Source organism: Rhinolophus hipposideros, assembly GCF_964194185.1.
Source record: "Rhinolophus hipposideros genome assembly, chromosome: 11".
Taxonomy (NCBI): Eukaryota; Metazoa; Chordata; class Mammalia; order Chiroptera; family Rhinolophidae; genus Rhinolophus; species Rhinolophus hipposideros.
In genome coordinates, this window is record NC_138057.1 from 13,923,910 (window position 1) to 13,947,046 (window position 23,137).

General features: G+C 36.6%; 2 protein-coding genes across 5 annotated transcripts in view; both read left to right on the plus strand.

The window, feature by feature from the left end:
• The window catches only part of PLAA (phospholipase A2 activating protein), a 39,091-nt gene extending 27,277 nt beyond the window's left edge, over positions 1–11,814 (plus strand). Inside the window, exons 11-14 of the mRNA XM_081065518.1 lie at positions 3,842–3,910; positions 6,741–6,842; positions 8,401–8,565; positions 9,777–11,814. Coding sequence (XP_080921644.1) covers positions 3,842–3,910; positions 6,741–6,842; positions 8,401–8,565; positions 9,777–10,342 — 902 coding nt within the window. The 3' untranslated portion in view covers positions 10,343–11,814. The remainder of the gene's footprint in view (positions 1–3,841; positions 3,911–6,740; positions 6,843–8,400; positions 8,566–9,776) is intronic.
• Positions 11,815–16,924: 5,110 nt separating this feature from the next.
• The window catches only part of CAAP1 (caspase activity and apoptosis inhibitor 1), a 43,328-nt gene continuing 37,115 nt past the window's right edge, over positions 16,925–23,137 (plus strand). For 2 of the 4 annotated variants that reach the window (XR_013994394.1, XM_081065519.1), the window contains exons 1-4: positions 16,925–17,285; positions 20,093–20,293; positions 21,107–21,191; positions 21,673–21,748. Coding sequence is in view for 3 of the 4 variants with exons in the window: in XM_081065519.1 (XP_080921645.1) it covers positions 17,004–17,285; positions 20,093–20,293; positions 21,107–21,191; positions 21,673–21,748 (644 nt within the window). In the remaining variant the exon portion in view is untranslated. Of the gene's footprint in view, positions 17,286–17,349; positions 17,962–18,701; positions 18,799–20,092; positions 20,294–21,106; positions 21,192–21,672; positions 21,749–23,137 lie in introns of those variants that run through there. The other 2 variants (XM_081065520.1, XM_081065521.1) reach the window with 2 other exon arrangements.

Here is a 23,137-nt window from a genome sequence, read left to right on the forward strand (position 1 = left end):
TTTACAATGGCTCGTGACTCAGCTTTAGTCTAGGGGATGTAGGAAACGTGGGGTTTATTAGGATCTCCAGAGGGTTTAATCTTTTTTCTTTTTTAAATTTTTTTTTGTTGGGGAACAGTGTGATTTTTCCAGGGTCCATCAGCTCCAAGTCCTTATCCTTCACTCTAGTTGTGGAGGGTGCAGCTCAGGTCCAAGTCCAGTCACCGTTTTCCATCTTAGGTACAGGGGGGGCAGCCCACCATCCCATGTGGGAATTGAACCGGCAACTTTGTTGTTAAGAGCTCATGCTCTAACCAACGGAGCCGTGAGCCATCCGGCCGCCCCAGGAGGGTTTAATCTTAAGTGGAAAAGTACTAATAAGTTCTAAGGAAGAAGAGAGGCGGAGATTTTGAGAGAAGTTGCCGCTGGAGGCTGAGTTGAAAGTGGAGGAGGCAACCAGGAGCAAGGTGGTATCAGAGGTGGAGTTTGAGACAAAGGAGCAGTGGGGGAAGGGGAAGGCAGTATAGTGGAGGGAGGACACGAGGTTTCCAGTGCCATTCTCCTGTAGAATTTTTAACAGTCTTCACTAACTTTGAGACTTTATTTTGTAAAAAGTCAACTTTAGATTTACAGTCTTGTTTGGCAGCCTCAATGTAACATAGGCATAGCCTCAATATATCCAAATAGGCATTCCATCCCTCTTTCTCAGTTATAGTGCTGCTACTATCCAATTTAGTTTTAAGAAAAGTTTGAGAATCGCACAAGTTCCCCAAAGTGGCCACCGATTTTTAAAATTACTCTTAGTCAGATCTGTCTATTTAGTTAAATATGTGCACGAAAATTCCCCAGGGGTTTTAAACATATTCGGCTGGTATCCTTGGATGAGGGACAGTTTAGAAGGCTTAGAAATCAAAGCTCCCATTTTTAATACTGGGCCCAAAACAGTTCCCGGCTCCAGTAACCTACCGGTCTTCAGCTCGCCTCACTCACTCTCGTGTAGTCGGATCACTGCAGAGGAGACTGAGGGCCAAACTGGAGCCGGCTCCAGGCCAGTACCAACTCGCAGGCAGTTCAGTGACCGGCTGAGCTGGGTGGTACTCCCTGAACTTTCTCAATGAGACAGCACAATCTAAAACTGGCTAAAACTGACCAATTTCAGTAGAAATAATCTCTTATCCCCAAAGGGGATAGACCAGTTTTTTTGTCTCAAAGGTCAGCTTGCTTTCCAAAGAATTTAAGCCACGTGCTCTGAGTACTCCGACAACACAAAGAAATAGGCCTTAACGCATTTACACGCATGCACAGCAACTAACAAAAAATTTTAAAACAACTCCCAAATAAAACCTGGACAATGCCAGATGCAAAAGCCTGTTGGCTCAGATCCAGGAGAGAAACTCCTCTGAGGCTTCTAAGCCAGGAGCAAAGAATGGAGCCGAACCAGCTCAGTTAGCACCATAGTTTGCTCACTGGTCAGAAGCCGTTAGAGTTCCGTTCCTCTCTGGATTCCGGACAAGCCCCTAAAATGTTAACTGGCCAAAATAACTCTCTAGAAAATCCACCAAAGAGCAGTTTATTTGGGAAAAGAAAAGGAAACGAGGTCACCCCAGTAGTGTGTGAATGCACATTTCCGACTAGCACTCCAACCCACCATAGGCGTACAAAAAGCCCGATTCCAAGCTGGCTTCTCTATTTATTAGCATCCCCCCCCCCACCCCACCCCGGAAGTGACCACAAACTTTAACAGGAAGTCAGGACTAGAGAGTTAACAAGGGGCCCAACTCCACCCATAGCCCTCCGAGCTCTATGGTTAAGCATCTTAAGATGCCAGTTCATTTTTATCATTGGCAAGTTACTTAACCTGTCTGAGCCTATTTTTTTTATCTGTGAAATTAGATAATAGGGGAGCCCACCAACCAAGACACAGCATGAGTGCCGTCACTGGCGAGATGCTACCGATCATGAGCAGAGGAGCCATGTGAGTCCCTGATATTGGATGGAACAGTGCAGTCACGAAGTCTGCCCAGACATATTTGCCTTAGTGTGGAAGGAGGCAGTCCAGCAGCCACGCAGGATTAGTCTTCCTAATCTAAGTTATTAATTGCCTCCATGAAGCCCTGAAATTGTTGGTGTGTCTCTTCAAAATGACTATTTACCAAGGTATGCAGACCTCAGCATCAGTGCTACTGGAAAAAAAATGGCCAGACATGGACTTTAACGCAGTTGAAAAAGTCTGTTTTCAGAATCGTTTTTGATGTATTTTATGATGCTGTTGTTGGATCTTCAGCCAGAGCTCCTGGACAATATATTAAATTTGGGAAGAGATTCATCATGAAGTTGTCAAATGTTCTCAGTGAGCTTTCTCTTCTGAAGGAATACATGCAAATACCTGCACCCTGTGCATTGATAACTAGTGTACTACAATCACCAACTATCAATCTACATGTTGTGATGGCACAATGGCTGTTAGGAAGTCTTTGATGACATAATACAATTTTAAAATGTAGTAAAGATCTGCAGAGTAGATAAGCGGATGGTTTCTCTGTCAGCATATTCAATCACAGTAATGTCTTGAAACCTAGAACATCAGAGTTCCCGAATCTCACTGGAAGATCTTTTTTGAAACAAAGAACATACCAAGCTTCAAACAACACCAACACCAACAAAATCAAGAGAACTTCGTCAGAACTGGTGCATGTCTCACTGTGGCCCAATGTCAGTAACTCAGAAGATGCAGTGCTTATGGAGATGTGCAAGCTAGCATTCTGAACGTCCAAGGGAATTATGGAATTACTAGGATAATTGACCACACTGTTACAAAAAATAAATAACAGTACCTACCTACCACATTGAGATACTACGAAAATTAAATTATATGTGCATGTATGGTATTTAGCAAAATGCCTAGAATATGTATTAAGCCCTCAGTATGTATTAGCTGGGAACCTGCATATTGAACAGGTGACTAAATGTCAGAGAAACACGTTTATGAAAGTGTATGACTGCACTCTGCTACGTAATACCTTAGGCAAGTTATTCAGTTTTCCTATCATAAAGTATTACAAATAATAATGGTATCTAATACTTAGTTTATGCTTATAAGATGCTTAGCGTGCTAGTTGGCATATAGTAAAAACTCAGTAAATCCCCTTATTCTGTGCTCTTCATTATTTTAATTAATGCTGTTTACATCCATGGGTGTTTTAGTTTTTTAGTTTTGTTTTTTCTGTACCTGTTACGTCAGTTATATCAATTCCTTGGTAATCAACTCGGAGGGGCTAGAACAATAGCTCATCTTTCTTCTTCCCATAAAGGCTGATCTAGGATTGAACTTTTCCAAATTCTTCTGATTCTCTTTCTACACATGTTTTACATGTTCCTTTTTATTTCTATTTTCAGTGAGACAGCCACAAGTATAATCTCAAATGTGAGACTGGGCTATTGTCATAGCATATGTAACTATTACTTAGTCTCTTTTCTGTTTGTTTTATGTGCCAGATTAATCCTATTTCTCTATTTCAATAGAACAGTGTTCACATTTCATTATGGAAATGTTTTAATTTATTTCTCCAATCCACTAATACTTTTGTAATCATTAAAGGTCTATAATTATAATGCATAAGGCATCTAATGTTTATTTTATAACTTGAGAATTACTTTTCTGGCTAACATTTGTTGGGCACTAGCTACATGCAAGCACTGTTCTAAGCATTTTTCTGTATTTACAGCCCGTTTATTATACATTAAGGTGCTATTCCAAAGTATGACTAATAATGAAAATAAGTTATTCTGTGTAGAGAGCCAGCTATTTGAGCTGTATGATTTGCACTTACCTTTGCTTACTAGGAGTATTATTGCATTTTAGGTGGTGGTCGTTATGTGCCTGGGTCTGCAAGTGTGGGAACTGCCATGGCTGGAGTTGATCCTTTTACAGGTACGCACTTTTCATTTCTTTCTCTCGTTTGTTTTGTTTTGTTTTGTTGTTTGTTTGTTTTTTAAGATTTTTAAAGTTCATTGAAACTCGTGTTTAATGAAAGATTAAGAAAATAGGTGTCTTGGGTGGCCAGAAGGCTCAGTTAGTTAGAGTGCGAGCTCTCAACAGCAAGGTTGCTGGTTCAATTCCCGCATGGGATGGTGGGCTGCGCTCCCCGCAACTAAAGATTGAAAATGGCAACTGGACTTGGAGCTGAGCTGCGCCCTCCACAACTAGATTGAAGGACAACGACTTGGAGCTGATGGGCCCCAATAAAATTAAAAAAAAAAAGCCTTTGGGAAAAAAAAACAAAATAAGTGTCTTTTTCTTGCTGGAGAACTTTTTATACAGTAAATCAAAATCAAAATTCTTGACCTGGCTTTTAGAGTGTTCTCGGAATTGTTGTCACTGCACATTATTTAGGGTCATCTGGGGAACTTTATAAAAGTACTTCAGACTCATCTCAAGAGATGTTCACTTGGTCTAGTATCGCTCTGGATTGGGGCCTTGGCAAGGCTAGTTTTATAATCTTCCAATGTGATTCTAATGTGCAGCCAGGATTGAAAACTGCTGTTCTACTTCAGTTCTCTGCAGCTGTTTGCCTCCGTATCCTGACAAAATTGGAGTTTATTCTAGTCTCTCCTTTGTTCTTAATGTGCTGAAAATGTTATTCATTACATTACACATTGTTCCCTTTAAGAAGACTGAAAAGAACTTGCTTTTTGAATTAGGCCTGGAACATTTGGCCTTCTCCTGCACAACTAATTTTGTTTTTATCCTTGGTATCTAGCTTAGAGTCTGACACATCTTACTTGTTCATCGTTCTTGAATATATGCAAGCATGTTTTCCTCTGTTTTGGCTGCCAATAAGATGCAGAGCTAAGTTTGTGGTTCACCTCTTTCAAATTTAATAGATCTCTTGGCATATATTTTTCCCCTACTTAATATATTATAGAAGAGAATATGTGACATATATTATTGAGTATAATAAAATGCATATCCATAAACTCACCATTCTATTTAAGAACTCCCTTGGTATGTGATTTTGTATTTTTTCATTGTGAAAGTAACGCTGGCTGGCATTATTGAACATAGTAATTAAGATTAAGGACTCTAGAGTGAGGAATGCTTAAGAGGCAACTCTCAGTTCCTTCTATTACTTGTTATCTGTTTGACCTTGAGAAAGGCATTCTGTTTCTGTGTTTTTCCCATTTGTAAAGTTGAGATAATATCTGTCTCCTAGAGCTTTTAAGAACTTTAAACTACAAAACATGTAAATTACTTTTCATTGAGGGTTTAGTAATTGTTAGCTATACCTGTTGTATTTACAAAAGAATCTAAAGTTAACAGTGCTTCTTCCCATTTTCCAGAAGTTTTTAACAGGTTAGTGTATGTACTGGACCTTTATGTACCTTAGTCCAAGCTACTGTCATCTCTCACCTACCCTAAAGAAACAATGGCCTCCAAATTGGTCTCTCCATGATCCATACTTTTTATAGTCTAACTTGTTTATATTCCTTCCTTGATTAAAACCCTTTCATGACTTCCCACTGAATATATCCTCTTGCCTTCCATCACATTCCTGCTTTTGTTCTGCCTAGCCACACTGGCCCAAGTCAGTTTCTTAAGCATGCCAGGCTATTTTCTACTTTAAGAGTTTTGTACACACCGTTTTCTTTTGGAATACTAGGGCCCTTTGTTTTGTGATTTACACCACAACTTACTGTGTTTTGGGTTTTTTTCCTCCTTTTTAAATTTAATTTTGAAATATAGTATTTATTAAATAAACTCTGTGAAACCTTCCTGGACACTCAAATATGCCCCTTGCTAGACCACCTACTCTCAAAGCTCGCATTGTACCCTATATTTTTCCTTCAGAGAACTTTTTATTGTACTTAAATGTTTGGGCCATATTTGATTTGTATTCTCCTTACCACAACTAGGAGTATAGGCAATGTCTGCATAGCTCATCTTTGATCATGTCAGTGAATATTTTATGCCTTATTGGAAATTAGAATTAATTTTGTGCACTTATCTCATTATTTGCTTTATGTTTATTTACCTTCTATGTCTAATACACTCGGAAGATTAAAATGTTTTATTCATCCTTTTGCAAAATACCTTAATTTCAGAGTGGAACAAAAAATTTATAAATTAAGATTTGCAATGTAAGATGTAAAATAGATATAAATTATACTTCAGTGGAAGTAGCTTTATTCACTGTGTATGAATTTTCATTCTGTGCCAGATTTTTTATCATCAGATACTGAGTTTCAGTTACTGTAATAGGGACTTAAGAAATAAAACTGTATAAAAAACTAAAACCTTTGTCTTCCAAGAACTTACAACTTAGGGGGATTTATCAAAATGCTATAGAAAATGACTGCCTACTACATCATTTGGAATAAGCAATAAAAGACAAGAGAAGAAACATGAATATTCCTTAGAGAAGATGAGAATGGAAAATTTCATATTTGTTTTGTATTCCTGATCTTTTAAAAATTTGTAATTTTGAGTGAATCTTAAAAATATGAGAAAAGTAGAAACTATGAAATAAAAAGTCTGTTTTACATTTAAGCTCCCATTCCAAAACCGAAAATTTATTATTATAATAAATATAAACAGTATATGAAAACTTACAAATATCTTTTTTCTGAGGTTGCTTATGATTTTAGTGCATGAACTGAGTAATTGAATATCTTAATTGTGAAAACAAAGTAATACTATTAGAAAAAAAATCTCATTTTTGACCATTCCTTATGTTTTTTATCCTCATCTGTTCGGTAAATAGGGAACAGTGCCTACCGATCGGCTGCATCTAAAACGGTGAATATTTATTTCCCTAAAAAAGAGGCTGTCACTTTTGACCAAGCAAACCCTACGCAAATATTAGGTAAGTGTATTTGAATTAGTTTTCTCACATATCCACGGCCTCTTTGCCGTGCACTCAAGGCCATTTCTCCTTCTAACATGGGCTGGGAACTGGGTGCTTCTATGATAGACTTCTATTGTGCCATTAAACAACTGTGTGGACCACAACTGCACAATCTGATAATGGACCCTTAATACTTTGTAAGAAGTCTTATGCAAATATTAGTAAATGCTTTCTGATCTGATGACTTTAATGAGAAGAAAACCAAAGGGTTGAAAATGTAAATCCGTTTCCCTAGGTTCCTAATGTTTTCAAAATAAATAAAAGAATGAGGAAAACATTTAATAAATAAAAATCTTATTTTAAAAAAATTAATAGCCCTTAGAAATAATAAAAGGCTGTATAAATTTCCCATTAAAAATGGAACGTCTCAGTTGACTTGGATTGCTTTTTCTGCTAATTCGTTTTTCTCAAACCAAAATGAAAGATTGAGTTTTTTGGTTTGTTGTTTTGGAGTAAGAATACTAGCTCTGATTTGCCACAAAAACTGTGAGAGATTATTTGAGATAGCATACATACCTGAATATAAGACAGGGTTTTTTCTTTTGGTCAGAATTATCCTTTATACTACATTTATAAAGATCATTCATGTGTTTTCCTAATTGCTTTATTTTGGACGATAAAGAAGTGTATGTGTACTTATAGACAACTTGACATTTTTCAACTCTTGTACAAATACAAGAGGTCTCTTTTTGCATTTCTTTTTTTGTTTTGGCATTTCTTAAATTTTGTTTTTCACTATTCTGTTAAAACTTTCAATGCCAAAGAATAGTAAAACAGGCCCAAGTTTCTAGTTATGATTGATAAAAATTTGTAAATTTGGACAATTTATCTTAAACTTTTTGTGATGGGAATGGATGTGGGCATTTTTATCCTTTGAGATAAAGGTTTTTGAGGAATCAGGGTTGGATGACTCAAAGTAGCATGAGTGATGATGACAAGCGTACTGATACTGAAGATGTGTATGAAGAATGTAAAAGAAATTGTTTCATGCAGTATGCATATGGTGGGAAAAGGCAGTATTTCCATTAAATGTGTTTAAAATAATGTGATATCAAAGGTGCATGTGGAACTAAGTCAATAAATTAAATATTATAGACATTTAAGTTTTTGACTATTTTATTAACAATCATAGAAATTGATACCAGTTGGCTAAAAGCTGTTATAATTTTTTTCATTGTGAAAATAGACGATCGATTGACTTATATGGAGTGGATATAACATATGATATTGCTTTGAAAACCATTCAAAATGATTACAGATAGATTTTAAAACTTATTCAAAGCAGAAAGCTTCAAAAGATCTTAGAAAATAACAGGTAAAATAAAAATCACAGTAACCTTTTTCTATACTGTGTCTGGCTTAAAAATACTCATAGGCCTTATTTTAGAGTCTTTAATAATTGCCATTAAAAGTCTCACCTCCCCATAAGACTCCCCATAATGAAAAATTTGCATTTATGTATCTTATCTGGCCGATTACAGTTAGAGAATTTTGAAGGTTTGGTTTTGGGTTCTAGGTAAACTGAAAGAACTTAATGGAACGGCACCTGAAGAGAAGAAGTTAACTGAGGATGACCTGATACTTCTTGAAAAGATACTGTCTCTAATATGTAATAGTTCTTCAGAAAAACCCACAACCCTGCAACTTCAGATTTTGTGGAAAGCTATTAACTGGCCTGAAGGTACAGAAACACTCCTTAAAATGTAACTAAAAAGCAGGAAGTATGTATTTTCATTTTTATCAATATTACTGGTATTTCTAAAGTAAGTAAAAGTTAACCTGTAATTCATGTTGTAAATCCTTCACAAGAAGGATTCATTGCACTACTCTAATTCATAGTCTTGTTTTGGTCTCATGCCTTATGGGAATCTGAAGGTAATGTAATGAGCCCCGTACATGGACCATTTTGTATACTATTTCACAGCATCCCCTGCAAACCATCCAAGAAACTCTTTGTGACCTATTAGACCTAGGCTATAAACATTTGCTATAAGGATTTTTTTTTTTTGTAAATTCACTTAATTTTTATTTTTAAAATTTTTAAATTTTATTCATTTTTTATTGAGATAACATTGATTTATAACATAATTTGATAATCTGTATACATTATAGCATCTTCACCCTCGAAAGTCTAGTTTCCATTCTTTACCATACATTTAATTTTTAATTCTAAAATGTCCTCTTGTTTTTTTGCACTGTTGATTTATTGGAGAAAAAAGTTATTTGTCCCATATTGTTGATTTGGCTGATCACTTAGTATGTTCCTCTGTCTCTATAGTACCTGCTAGACATAATTAGATTCTGGTTCAGTTGGTTTTTTAAGATGAATATTCTTTATAAACGATGCTACATACTGCATTTATATCACAGGGCACAAAATTTGTGATTTCCTCACTTTAGTGAGGCTAAGATTGTTTAGTGCATTCATTCTGATGGTGTCTACCCAACCCCTGGAATGTAAAGATCTCCACCAACCTATAAGCATCCTATTAGCATTTTGTCAACTGGACTTCTTCTATAAAGGACTTCCTCTCTTCAATTCTTTGGTCTTGTTAAGGATTTTTAAAAGCACAGTTCCCGTCCCATTCATTCCACAAGGACTTACTGAATACTCACTGTGTATCAGGCTGTTTGATAACCCAAGAGAGTTACATTATTTTTAAAGCATATATGATCTTGTAACAGTAACTCCATTCTCTATAAATATCAAAAACCAATTAACGCAAATTTTAGAAATATACACATTTTAAAGCAGGTATATAATTTTTAACATTTTTCTTAAATGCTGATGTGTTAATTTTGTAACAGGAACTAAAATCCTTAAAAATTGAGTAATAATCATAGGAATTTTCTGGATCTTCATAAACATTAATAAATTTTTCTTTTTAATAGATATTGTCTTTCCTGCTCTTGACATTCTTCGGCTGTCCATTAAACATCCCAGTGTGAATGAGAACTTCTGCAATGAGAAGGAAGGGGATCAGTTCAGCAGTCATCTTATCAGTCTTCTGAATCCTAAAGGAAAGCCAGCAAACCAGCTGCTTGCTCTGAGGACTTTTTGCAATTGTTTTGTTGGCCAGGCAGGACAAAAGCTCATGATGTCCCAGAGGGAATCACTAATGTCCCATGCGATAGAACTGAAAGCAGGGAGCAATAAGAACATCCACATTGCTCTGGCTACACTGACCCTGAACTATTCTGTTTGTTTTCATAAAGACCATAACATTGAAGGGAAAGCTCAATGCTTGTCAGTAATTAGCACAGTCTTGGAAGTTGTGCAAGACCTGGAAGCCACTTTTAGACTTCTTGTGGCTCTTGGAACACTGATCAGTGATGATTCAAATGCTGTACAATTAGCCAAGTCTTTAGGTGTTGATTCTCAAATAAAAAAGTATGCCTCAGTATCAGAACCAGCTAAAGTAAGTGAATGCTGTAGACTTATCTTAAACTTGCTGTAAAAATGGGGCAGGGAGCTCAGATTTTAAATTGATTATTGTTTTTTTTTCTCTTACATTTCACATGTCTGATTACAGATGATAAAAAAAAGAATGCTGTGGATTAAGTAAAATTTCAGATCTTGTAAAGTGGGGGAGGAGGGGAAACAGGAGAAATAAAATTTTTGCACTGGTGAACTGTGAGATTTTCCTGTGTAATGTGGGTAGGTTTTCAAGAGTTCAGAAACAAATTAAGAATGAGCTATAATTGATAACAACTATAGTGGCGTACTTTCTGTACCTTAGGCACAAAGAAGACAAGATTTTATTTATATAATCTGCTGTTACGACTTACATGTCCCAAATTGTCAATTGCTGGTTGGTTGTCTTTTATTGAATTTGTGCTCTACTCATTTTCATTGCTGGATTCTTTCAACAGCACTGATACATTTTAAGGTTTAGTTTGGCATAACTACTTCAGAATTTTTTAAAATTAAGATTGTTGTAAACTGTTTCATATATTGAAAAGATATAAAATAATTTATTCATTTAAGTCATTTGTAAATAGAAAGTGGAATTTGTTTGATAGTACATTTTTAGATGAAGTAAAAGCAAATTACTAAGCTATGTTAGGTTTGAATCAGTTCAGACAGATGAGGCCCCAAATTAACTCTAGGCTTATGATCCACTTTCTTTTGCCCTATTTGAGGTAACTTCGTTATTCATTCCAGTTTTGATATTTGATTGGTTTGTCCTTTTTTTGGTTGGGGGGGTGTATTGGTCATTTCCATTATCTCAAAGGGAATTTGGAATGCAATGCACTGAATTTTTTCAGGCAATTATGCAAGCAAGAGTACATCAAACCATGTTGTTTGCAAGTCCAGAGTCTGTGGTGTGAAGGTAGTATTTTTGAGCCCAGGCATTGTGCTAACTACTTTGATTTGTAATTCCCAAAACCCCTTAAATGGATTGTGATGTTATTTCTATTTTCAGAAATAAAAATAATGGTATGAATCATGACAGGAGAAAAAAAAGAAAAGTGCATACCACGCTCTGCTTCCTAGAGAGGAGGTTACAAATTTGTCTCTGAACATCCTAGCAACTAACACTAAGAAGGAACCCTCCCATTTAATTACATAATTGTATCTAAGAGAACTTCAATTAAGAGAAGTGTAACTATTCTTATTTTAAAAATATCTTTTGACAAAGAGGACTTTGCCTAAAATAGTGAGCAGCATTCTCCATTTATGACATACAAAACCATGAATTTTCCAAATTGCAGTCAAGGAGGAATAATTCTTCCCCAATAGGGGAGGAAAAGATTATGATTGTCTAGACTAATCCAAGGAAAAACTTGGGATGTCAAAAGATGATGGGTAAAATATAAATAGACGGGATGTGTATTTTGCTAAGAATTATTAGGTTGGTGCAAAAGTAATTGCAGTTTAAAAGGTTAAAAATAAATGCAAAAACGGCAATAACTTTTGCACCCATCTAATAAATTTCAATTTTCTGGTGTGTACCCAGACTTTACTCTATTTGCTGGTTCCATTGGGACCCTGTGCTTTCCTTTTTGTTGAATTGAAATTCAGGGGGTTATGGCAAAGTTAAGAGTTTAAACCATGTCAGCCTGGTTCCATTACATTACAGTACTTTGTTAACATGCAGTCTAGCATATTACAAACAATCTACATTTTTAAATACTAGGAACCATTGGAAATAGTCTTGGTTAAGAATATGAGTTTACTCTTCAAAATGTGAGGGGTGGAAAACTAAACACTGTTTGCCTCCTATTAGTAGTGTATAAGTCTTTTAATAACATTTTATTATACCATTATTTCTTGTTGAAGAAAAGTTACAAAATACAGTTTAGCACAAGGAAAAATAAATCCCACTTGAAAGATAAATGTTAAATGGTGGTTTAGTGATATTTTAAAGATTTGTTTTTCTTTTTCAGTTAAAGTTTTTTCATGATTTCCTTAGTTATTTTTTTCAGAATATAAAAATACATATTTGTTGACTAACACACATAAATAAAAATTTCCTGTAATCCCACCACCCAGAAAGAACCATTCTTAATGTCTTACGGCATATTAATAGATATGTAAACATGTTTTATATTTTTTTAAAAGGAATGACATTGTTCAATAACCTGATTTTTAAACTTGACATATATAGTATGCATACTTCCACCTTAATAAATATTATATGGTATACCCATTTCCTATTATCTGACATTGTTTCCAATTTTCATCTATCAAGCAGTGCTCCGACAAGTTTCATGAGCATCTTGGGAGTTGTTTAGGATACATTTCACCCATGGAATTGGTGGGTCAGGTTAATGCATTTTGTAGATTTGATGCATGTTGCTAAATCACCTCCTGATGGTAAAAGTCTTGGAGTTAATGTCATTCATATTATATTTAAAACACTTGCCTGCAAATGAGTTAAGTTATCACTGCCTCTTTCATAACTGCATTATCTTCCATCTCGCATTCCATTGTTAAAATGATCATGTTACTATTGTAACTTTTTCTTTCAGGATTAACTGGGTGTATAACTAGCAATGCAATTTTTTTTTTTTTAAATCTACCTCGTAATCTTAAATGTTGGAAGAAGCATAGCTAAAAATAGATTCTTCACAAAGATAATTCTGGGGCTAAGACTAGGATAGAGTTTCCTTAGCAGTTATCACTCTAGTATTTTGTAGGGAAATAATGTAGAGGATCATTTGTGATATATCACACTTCCTACAGGTCTTGAGATATAAACTACCCAACAGATTTGGAAAGGTTATTTGTTTTTAAAAACTAGTCTCTAATTGTTCTAATTTCTAATGTGTTTTTTCTATAGAAAATTGTACAGTGTCTTTATCTGAGCTGCTACAACAGAAATACTATAGGCTGGATGCCTTAAGCAACAAACATTTATCACAGTTCTGGAGGCTGGGGAGATGAAAGTGCTGCCATATTTGGTATTTGGTGAGGGCTCACCTCCTGGTTCCTAGATGCTGTCTTCTCCCTGTGTCCTTACATGACAGAAGAGTAGGGAGCTCTCTGGGGTCTCCCTATTCATGAGGTTCTACCCTCACGATCTAATCATCTCCCAAAAGCCCCAGCACCAAACATCACACTGGGGATTTGGTTTCAACATATGAATTTGGGGGAGGACACAAACATTCAGTCTAGCACACCATGTAGTCGTGATTATAAGTGCATTTTTGAAGACTTTACATCATTTTCCATGTTTCCCTTCAATTTTTTAATGAAAATGTTCAAAGGTACAGAAAAATTGAAAGAAGTACAGTGAATACTTGGTGACTTGCCAACTAGGTTCTACAAACATTTCTTCTGAAATTATTTAAAAATAAGTTACAGCTATCATACTTATCAACTAACTACCTCGATATGTATCTTCTAAGAAGAAGGACATTTTGAAAACTAATTTATAACCATAATATTGCATTGAAGAGAATTAGTAATTTCATAATATTCAGTGTCCGGTCCATATTCAAATATTCTCATTGCCCTCAGAATGCCTTTTATAACTTGTTTTAAAGGACCTAATCCAAATAATCAAGGTTCACAATGTATTTGGTTATATGATGTCTCTTTGGTCTTAATCTAGAACAGTTCATCCATCCATCCACTCATTGACTTTGAAGTGTCTAGGGCAGTCCAGAATGTGAAGTATCCCATTTTATATTTCTAAAATATATTCCTATATATAACCCTCCTGTATTAGTAACTATTGCTGCTTAATAAAATACCACAGAAACTAAGTGGCTTAAAACAACACACTTATTATCTCAAGTTTTCTGTGAGTGAGGAATCCTGGCACAGCTTAACTGGGTCCTCTGCCTCTTTGTTTCACATCAGGCTGCAATCAAGGTGTCAGCCACCGCTGGGTTCTCATCTGAAGGCTTGACTAGGGAAGGATGCATTTTCAAGCTACTTACATGGTTAAGTGTTCAATTCTTTTCAGATTGTTGGATGAGGACTTCAGAAGCTGCCCTTGTTTTCTTTTACCTCTCCGTGGACCTCTCCGTCATAGCAACCTACTCCATCAAAGCCAGCAAGGGAGAGTCTGCTAGCAGGACTAAATTCAGAATATAACAGCAGATATGACATCCTCTAAATATCAAGGTATTCTGTTGGTTGGAAGCAAGTTACTCAATGAGAGTGGATTACACAAGGCTGTGAATACCAAGGAAAGGGAGCATTGGGGGCCTTCTTAGAATCCGCCTGCCATACCTTCTATTTCCTATGAACTGAAAGCTAAATCCAGAAATTTGGTGAAATTGAGATTAAGCTATTATGGCAAAAATACATCATAGGTGATGTGTACTTTTTTTTTTATGTGATTGCATCATACCTGAGCTTCCTGAAAGATAGTTCCCTTCCCCTAACTACAGGAGGTTAGGAGAACAAAAATAGGGTGTAACTGGCCTCTAGTTACCATCTTAATAGAAACGGGTAATATTTTTAAAGTTTTTTTCATATTTTATTTCCTATCTGTCTGCTTCCCAAAGTGATGATCAGGTTTTAATGTTTAAAATTAGAGTGCTTGTTTTCTGGGGGTACCAAGAAAGGCAGGATCTTGACTCTGAGGGCAACAAGTAAACCACTTCGGTGCCTGTCATGGAGGAAAACAGTCTTCTGGATATAGTGAGTAATGAAATCTTTAAAGACGAGAAAGCTGATTAAACACCTTTCTTCAGAGTGGTTCTAGGCCTAAAATGAGGTCTGGGGACTTAAAACTTGAGCTTGGGGTTCCTGGACACATTGCAATAAATCAGGAAAGTAAAATGTCCAAATGGCCATGTTATTTTCATCAAATTTAAAGGCATATGATGTAGCAATGTTTCTACAATGTTTCACAGTTGAATTTAAAGCAAACCAGTTATGTAGCATTGTAAAGAACACAAATTAAGGTTAATAAGATACCATGCATTAAGCAATTACTTTATACTCATTCTAAGTTTATCATCACTATCCCTATGGGATAAGTACTGTTAGTAATGTTACTTCTACAGGTGAAAAAACTAAAGTAAGTCAGGTAAATCTTTACATAACAAGTCAGTATTAACAAAACAATGTAAAAGAGAATGGTGTTTGATAAAGGATGTTGGCAAAACTGGATCTTGATACGGAGAAAATAACAATTTGTGGTAGCCACTTCAACTACGGTTTTGGTGGAGGCATGTAAGCTTGATACGAAGCAGAAAGTGGCTGGAAACAAGCCTTCAAACCACATTTTAGTCTTGTGTCCTCAAAGGAACTAATAAATTCAAGAAATGTTTGCTTATTTCTACATCATTTAAAATTTTCAATAGTGAAAATGTACTACTGGCTTTGGAATTAAAAGGCATACATTTCAATAACATTTCACCACCTGCTAATGAATTAAGACAAGTTGTTTAACCTCAGCCCCAATATACTCATATGCACATTGGGTCTTCAAAAAATAGAACAAAGTAAGATATTTGTATAAAAGTCTAGCAAATGTCTGCCTCATAATAAGTGCTTATCAAGCATTCCTTTCAAAGACAACACAAGGCTACCATCTTCTTTAACAATAAAAGTGACTGTAATGTACAAAGAACATTAAAAAGGTAAAAAAGGGAGCAACACTGATATGCTAACAATATTTTATCCCTGCTGCCCTCTCTCATCTCACCAACACAAACAATTAATGTAAATGTATAAATGTCAAGACACTGATTTCAGTAAATTGTTAAACTTATTACCAGATGATATGATGATGAGGAAATAGTGTTCCAACCAATGGAAAAGTATTCAACATTATAAATAAAAAATGCAAGTTAAAAATTAAGGCTACCATACATTTGAACAAAGTTTTTACAAGATTTCAGTGTTTGGCTCAGTCTTTCTTCCAAGGAATCGATGAAATAGAACAAGAAAAATAAGATGTTGATCTCCTTTGATCAATTTCCGTTTGGGGTACAAAATACTATAGGAGAAATAAGGCCAATTTTTTCTTAAGCTGTTCATAGCTGCATTATTCTGAAACGTGACAGAATGTCAACAACCTAGACACAGCATTTGAATATTAAATTCATAAACGCAATGAAATATTAGAGCCAACTGTCGTTAGGAGTGAAAACGGATCGTGCCTAGAAATCGGTGTAAATGGGGAAAAACAAGGAAGCACGAGACCCTGTAGTGTACAATTCCCTAAAATACGTTTTTTAAAAATTTCCCTAGGTGATGATGATCATGAAGTTTTCCCTAAATTCCCTTTATTGTTATAATGCTCCTAGTGTCATAAATACACATAAATTGAAAGAGAAGTGAAACTGGAGAATCAGTAAGTACACCTTCACCTGTGCACTTGTATACTGACCCAGACAGAATGGCGGTATCAATAAGGCAAAGAGCTGCTGCAAAGCTCCATCTTCCGGCCTCTGTAGAGATATAAAGAACAACAGCAAAAACTCAAGTAGACGGCCGGCCAGCCCTTCTGCCAATTCACACCGACCTCCCCGCCTCGCCGAGGGGGCGTCATCGGCCCCGGGACCGCTCCACCCGCGCCCCGCGCCGGCTGCGACGAGGCCGGAAGTGACGCAAAACTGCGCCGCCGGCTGCCGCCGCGCCCACCGGAGCGCGCAGTCGGTCCCTCCTGAGACGGCGCGCTGGCTCCGCATGGTCGCTGCGGGAGCATCATGACGGGGAAGAAGTCTTCCCGGGAGAAGAGGCGCAAACGAAGCAGTCAGGATGCGGCCGCGGCACTCGCGGCGCCGGACCTGACAGCTGCCCTCGCCGGCAGCGGCAGTGGAAACACCAGCGGCTGCGGGAGCACGAGCGGCTGCGGGAGCGTCACCTGTTGTGGGACCGGCAGCTTCAGTGGTGGGGTCGCGGGCGCTGGGAGCGGCGTGGAGCGCGGCGAGCGCCGGAAGCGGAGGAGCGCTGACTCGTCTTCCTGCGTCTCCGGCTCCCTGCAACAGGTGCGTGTGCCCCTTCTCGCCGCCCTGGGGAGACTGCGTTCTCGGAAGGAGGCCGGCGCCCCGGACTGGGACGGGCGCCGCCTGTCGCGCCGCGATCCTGCAGCGCCACCCGTGTCCGAGGTCCGTGGTCCTCCGCGCGGTGACCCCCACACTCCCGTGTCTTGAACTGCAAGTTCCAGTCGATTTGCTGACGGCTGACTCATGTTGCTTCCGGCCCTTCCACTCCTGCGGTCTCTTGAGTCCCCCTGAGGTGCCCTTGCGAGCCACGCTGTCCTTCTCTCCTCCTCCTCACCTGGTAGTAAGTTACGGTTACGTCCACGTCACAAGAAGAGAAGACAGGCCCGACGACGTTAAGGAAGCAGACCCACAGTTTGTTACCAGCTCCTGGATTTGTGTCCCGTCTGACTGTATGAAAGACCCGTTCTTTACGGTCCGTCGACCTGCCAACATACCCGCGTTTAAAAAAAAAAATCGTCTGCTTATAATACATCGTACAACAAGTCCGTAAATACGTGATTAAAATGACACAACAGAGAAATAAAGGGGAACGCGTGGACGTCTCCTTTTAAGCCCCCCCCCCCCAGTAGTAGTTGGATACCCAGCCTCTTCGTTAATCCTTGTCATGTGCTTACGTTTCTCCACAGTCTTGGTTGTGACATTCACGCCACTGAACTGGGTAACACCGCTGCGTTGCCGGGATTGGGGACGGGGTGTCTTTACATATGTAGCACCTTCTTTTTTAGTTATCGCATGATAGTGTGTTGTATCTTTGTTGATGAATATTTAGACTTTCAGTTACCTTGTGATTAAAGAGGTAAAATACGAAAATGGACACGTCTGTACATACATCTTGTGCAAGAAGCACTTTAGATCGAAGACTCAGAAGCGCAATCGCTGGGTCAACGTTAATTCATTGTTGTGCAGACTCATGGTTACAGTCCTCTTAGCTATAAGAGGTGTGATCAAAAAATACAGTGAATGTTTACATTTAAAAAAGTATTACAGTAAAAGACACATTGCCGTTAATCCCCCTCAGAATACTTAGAATCCCTCAGAATACCCCCCCCCCCCTTCAAACACACTTGTCCACATCGATCTTGCCACTTTCTGAAACAGTTCTGGAAGTTGGGCTGCTATGGCTGCTTACATGTTCTGAATCATTTTGACTTTGGGGAAGAACCAGAAGTCACGGTGCCAGATCCGGTGAATAAGGTGGATGAGGACACACCATAATGTTTTTATTTGACAGAAATTGCCGTGTATCAGAAGCGATGTGTCACATGGAGCAGTTTGTCATGGTGGAGGATGATTTACAGCACTCTTTAAAATACAACTTCTCTCAACCATAGCTCACACCCAACTGCCTACACCAAACAAGTGGGAACTTGTCACACACTGTTAACTAAGATTCGATGCGCTGCTTCCCGTATTGAAGATCCCTGCCTTTCCGTTGGATGGTGCTCGGCAGCAGCATTCACTGCATTTTTTTTTTTTATCATACCTCATATATCTAGTAAGAGAATTGCTGGGGCATACAGTAACTATTTGAGGAAGTGCCAAACTTTTCCAAAGTGGCTGTACCGTTTTATATCCTTATTATCAGTGTATGAGAATTACAGTTTCTCTACATTCTCACAAACATTTGAATTATTTTGTGAGCCATTAGAATAAGAGTTGACCTTCTTTACTTTTTCAGTCTAATTATCATAGTATCTTTTAAAATTAGCTTCTTTTTAAACTGCTTTTTAGACAATTCCATTAGAAAATATAACAAAGAAATCTACCTGAGGTATATAGTATGGAGAGATTTTCCTGATGAAATGACTTTTGAATTGATACCTGACTTTGTTAATCTTGGTAGTACAGTGTATGGGGTAGGAGAACTGGGGAAGAAAGAATGTCCTAGGCAGAAGAACAGTTATGTACAAAATCCCTGCCTGTATGAGGTGAAGGGAGAACAGGTTATATTTGAGTAATTCAAAGAAGGTCATTGTGTTTGAAATACAAAGAATGAGCATGAAGTGCCAGATAGTCGATACTATCCTAAGGGCAGTCATTGGAAGGTTATAAATAGGAAGTACTAGAAAAGTTATAAAAAAGGTTGTGTTTACATTTTATAAAATTCATTCTGGTAACAAAACAGATTGGAGTGACTTCAGTTTAGATGCAGCAAGTCCTTTTATGTGACTATTGAGGTAATCTAGGCAAAAGGTTAGGGTACCTTCAACCAGGATTATGACAGTAGATTTAGAGAGACTGCATAGATTTGGGAGATAGATGGTAAAATTGACATAAATGTCTCAAATTACTTTTCTACTTTAAATATGATTAAATTATATAATAGTTTTAAAAAGTGATAATAGCTCCCAGTAAGCAATAATACTTTATAATATTTGTGATTTGTATCATTTGTGCTGCTATCCCATTTGTTTATATGAATTTAAGAATAATGACAGTGCATACATAAAATTTTGGGGTGAATGGCCAAGGAATATTCTAATTCTTCAGAAGTCTAAAATTGTAAGAACTCATTCAATATTGGGTGTATTTTCATTTGTGTGCCCTAAGATATTATCTCTTCACTTTATATCAGTTGATTGAGTGAATTGCAGTGTGGAGAGTAAGTTCAAAGAATACTGACGAATTAATATTAGAATTCTTTTCTATGGTTTTAGGTAAGTAATCTATGCAAACCAAGAACATGGAAATAGTTAAGAAGAATTTATTAAATGAAAATGCGTGACATTATGTTTGTATTATATATACTTAAGTAGAATTATTTAGTACTTTTTCTCTTTTAATTTTAGGAAACCAAATACCTTTTACCAACTTTGGAAAAAGAATTATTCTTGGCAGAGCACAGTGACCTTGAAGAAGGTGGATTGGACCTGACAGTGTCATTAAAACCAGTTAGTTACTATATATCAGACAAAAAAGAAATGCTTCAGCAGTGTTTCTGTATCATCGGAGAGAAGAAGTTACAGAAGATGCTTCCTGATGTGTTAAAGGTACTTCATCACGTTGTCAGGCTATACACATACATAGAAATATACAAAAACCTTTTTTGTAGCAATCAGTTTACTTAATGTAAATTATAATTGGATGTCTTCAACTGAAACAAGCTACTAGAAAACATAAAGGATTTTCTAGAACCATAACTGGCCTTGTATATATAAAAATTTGCCAAGAAAAAATTGGGGCAATTTACTGTGTTTAGGTAAGGAATTTATTGACCTTTTGGAAATAATTTTATGAAATTCAGGCAGTGTTAGTAATTAAATTAAAGGTATAATAATTCTTTCTGGTGCTTCAAGAAAGAATATACTGCTGTATAACAATATACAAGGATGTTTGGTAGTGGCTTGTATTTCATTAAATTTATAAATGTTTTCATATGTTTATTTCTGAAAATTATTCAGGGGAATACATGGTATTCTAATTTTAGAGCTGTGGAAATAGGACTTGGACCAGTTAAGCCCAAAATTATATATATAAGATGTATGGAGCTGATACTTAAAACTTTAGAGGAATTATCGAACATAAATACTCATAGGCTGCTATTAATATCTGAGCTCCTGACTTTTTAGTTTGTCCTTTCATAATAAACATGACTATAAGTTCTCCTCAAATCTTATAAATTATTTTGTTTACATGTTAACTGGCAGTTTTTCAGATTTCATCTCATGAAAAGATTTACGTGGCTTTTAATTTGTTTTATTGTAAGATTTTGCTAACTGGACTTTTTTTTATGATTGCTGTCATCTAGTTTACATTGGTGCTATGTTACATAAATGCGTTTTTTTAATGTCATTTTTTTTTAGAACTGTTCAATAGAAGAAATTAAAAAACTGTGCCAAGAACAGTTAGAGCTTCTGTCTGAAAAAAAAATCATGAAGATTCTTGAGGGTAAGAATACATATTTGTACATTCTGGTAACTTTTTAGTTAATAGTATATTCAGAATAAATCCTGAGGTATTCTTTTTCTGATGTGAATATTTAATTTCATTATTGAGTAATCATTAAAAAGCATTTTTTACTTGTGTTTGTACAGAGAAATATAGTTTACATATCAGAATAGCATTTCAGTCTAAACACTTTTTGATGTATATATTATATTTTCCATCCCAAGAGTATAGGTAAGATCATGAGTTTGTACACAATAATAAAAACAAAATTTAAAAAATGCTGTAAAATTAATTTTTGAGAGGGCAAAGACATCTTACAATTATTTTTATTTTCTGCTTTTTATTCTCATTGCTTTTAGTTACCTATGAACTATAAAATTATTTTGCGTCACTATTAAGATGATAATTTTTGCATAATGATTAAAATTAAATCATTCTGACATTTATCAGCGTGCTTTCAATAGTTTATTTCATTTATAAGGTGACAATGGTACGGACTCTGATATGGAAGAGGAGGCAGATGATGGCTCTAAGATGGGATCTGATTTAGTCAGTCAGTAAGTTAAAACTTTCTTTTCACAATTTCTTTGTTATTCCTTTGGTGATTTGTTACCTCCAGAATGATGATTTTTCTGTGTTGCATTTATATAAAATAATTCAACAGTGTAGAATTGTAATGATTGGTCCTCCTGATATATGTAAGGATAAAGTTCATTGCTTTCAGGATTAAGGTGATTCTCCAAAACTACTACTGAGATATAAGACAACAGCAACACTAACTTGAAGCCGAATCACAGCTCTCATTCGGAATTGGAATATACTACTAGTGATACCCACTATTAAGTCCTTTACTTAGGACACTTCCTAGCTTAGAACACTTCATTTCACTGATTTCTTCTACAGATCTATTAGTTTGGGGATAATAGCCTTATTTCACAGGTGCAATAATAATGTGTTTTGTTTTATATAGGTACATATAATTTGATTATTGTGATGATACGCAGTGTCTAAAGTTTTGGGATGCTAACTAATCATGAAGCAACGTGGTAATTTTTTTCCTAAATTTGTCTGCTCTGCCATGGCTCATCAAACTTTCATCCACTATTTTAGCTTCTGTTGATGATTTTTGACAAAAACAATTATTTTTGGTTGTTGCCAATGACACTTGTATCTCTCTTTGCAGAGTTTGGCTACAGGTCATAGTAGCACAAATAAAAGATTATCAGAGGCAGTAGCATAAATAAGTAGCACATATATACCTGCAGTCTTGAGTATTTTTTCATTGCTAATAGAAAGCTCTAGGGTAAATATCTCTAAACAGGACAATTTCATTTCATGTTATATCTTCTAGCCTCCAGAACTGAGAGAAATATATTTCTGTTATTTAAGCCAGACTGCTTGTGGTATTTTGTTATGGCAGTCCTAGAAAACTAATATAAAAGTAAATTTATATACGTGTACACACACATACACACACAAATGTATATGTATACACACACGCGCGCGCGCGCGCAAAATTCCTGGTGAAATTTCCCACCCAAACTTTTTTATTTTGGAAAACTTCAAATTTATATGAAAGTTGAAAGAATGATGTAATACCATATACCCTCCACCTAGATTCAGCAACATTAACATTTTGCAATTTTTGCTTTCTGTCTCTTTTTATATTTATCCTTTTTCTCCTCAGAGCCATTTGTATTAGTTTGCTAGGACTGCTGTAGTAAAATACTACAGACTGGCTGGCTTAAACAGTAGACATTTAGTTTCTCACAGTTTTAGAGACTGGAAGTGCAAGGTCAAAGTACTGGTAGGCTTGCTTTCTTCTGAGTTCTCTCTTTGGCTGCAGAGGGCCTTCCTCATGCTGCCTCGTCACGTGGTCATCCTGTGTGTGTGTGTGTGCGCGCGCGCGCGCGCACACCTGACATCTCTCCCTGTGTCCCAGTCTC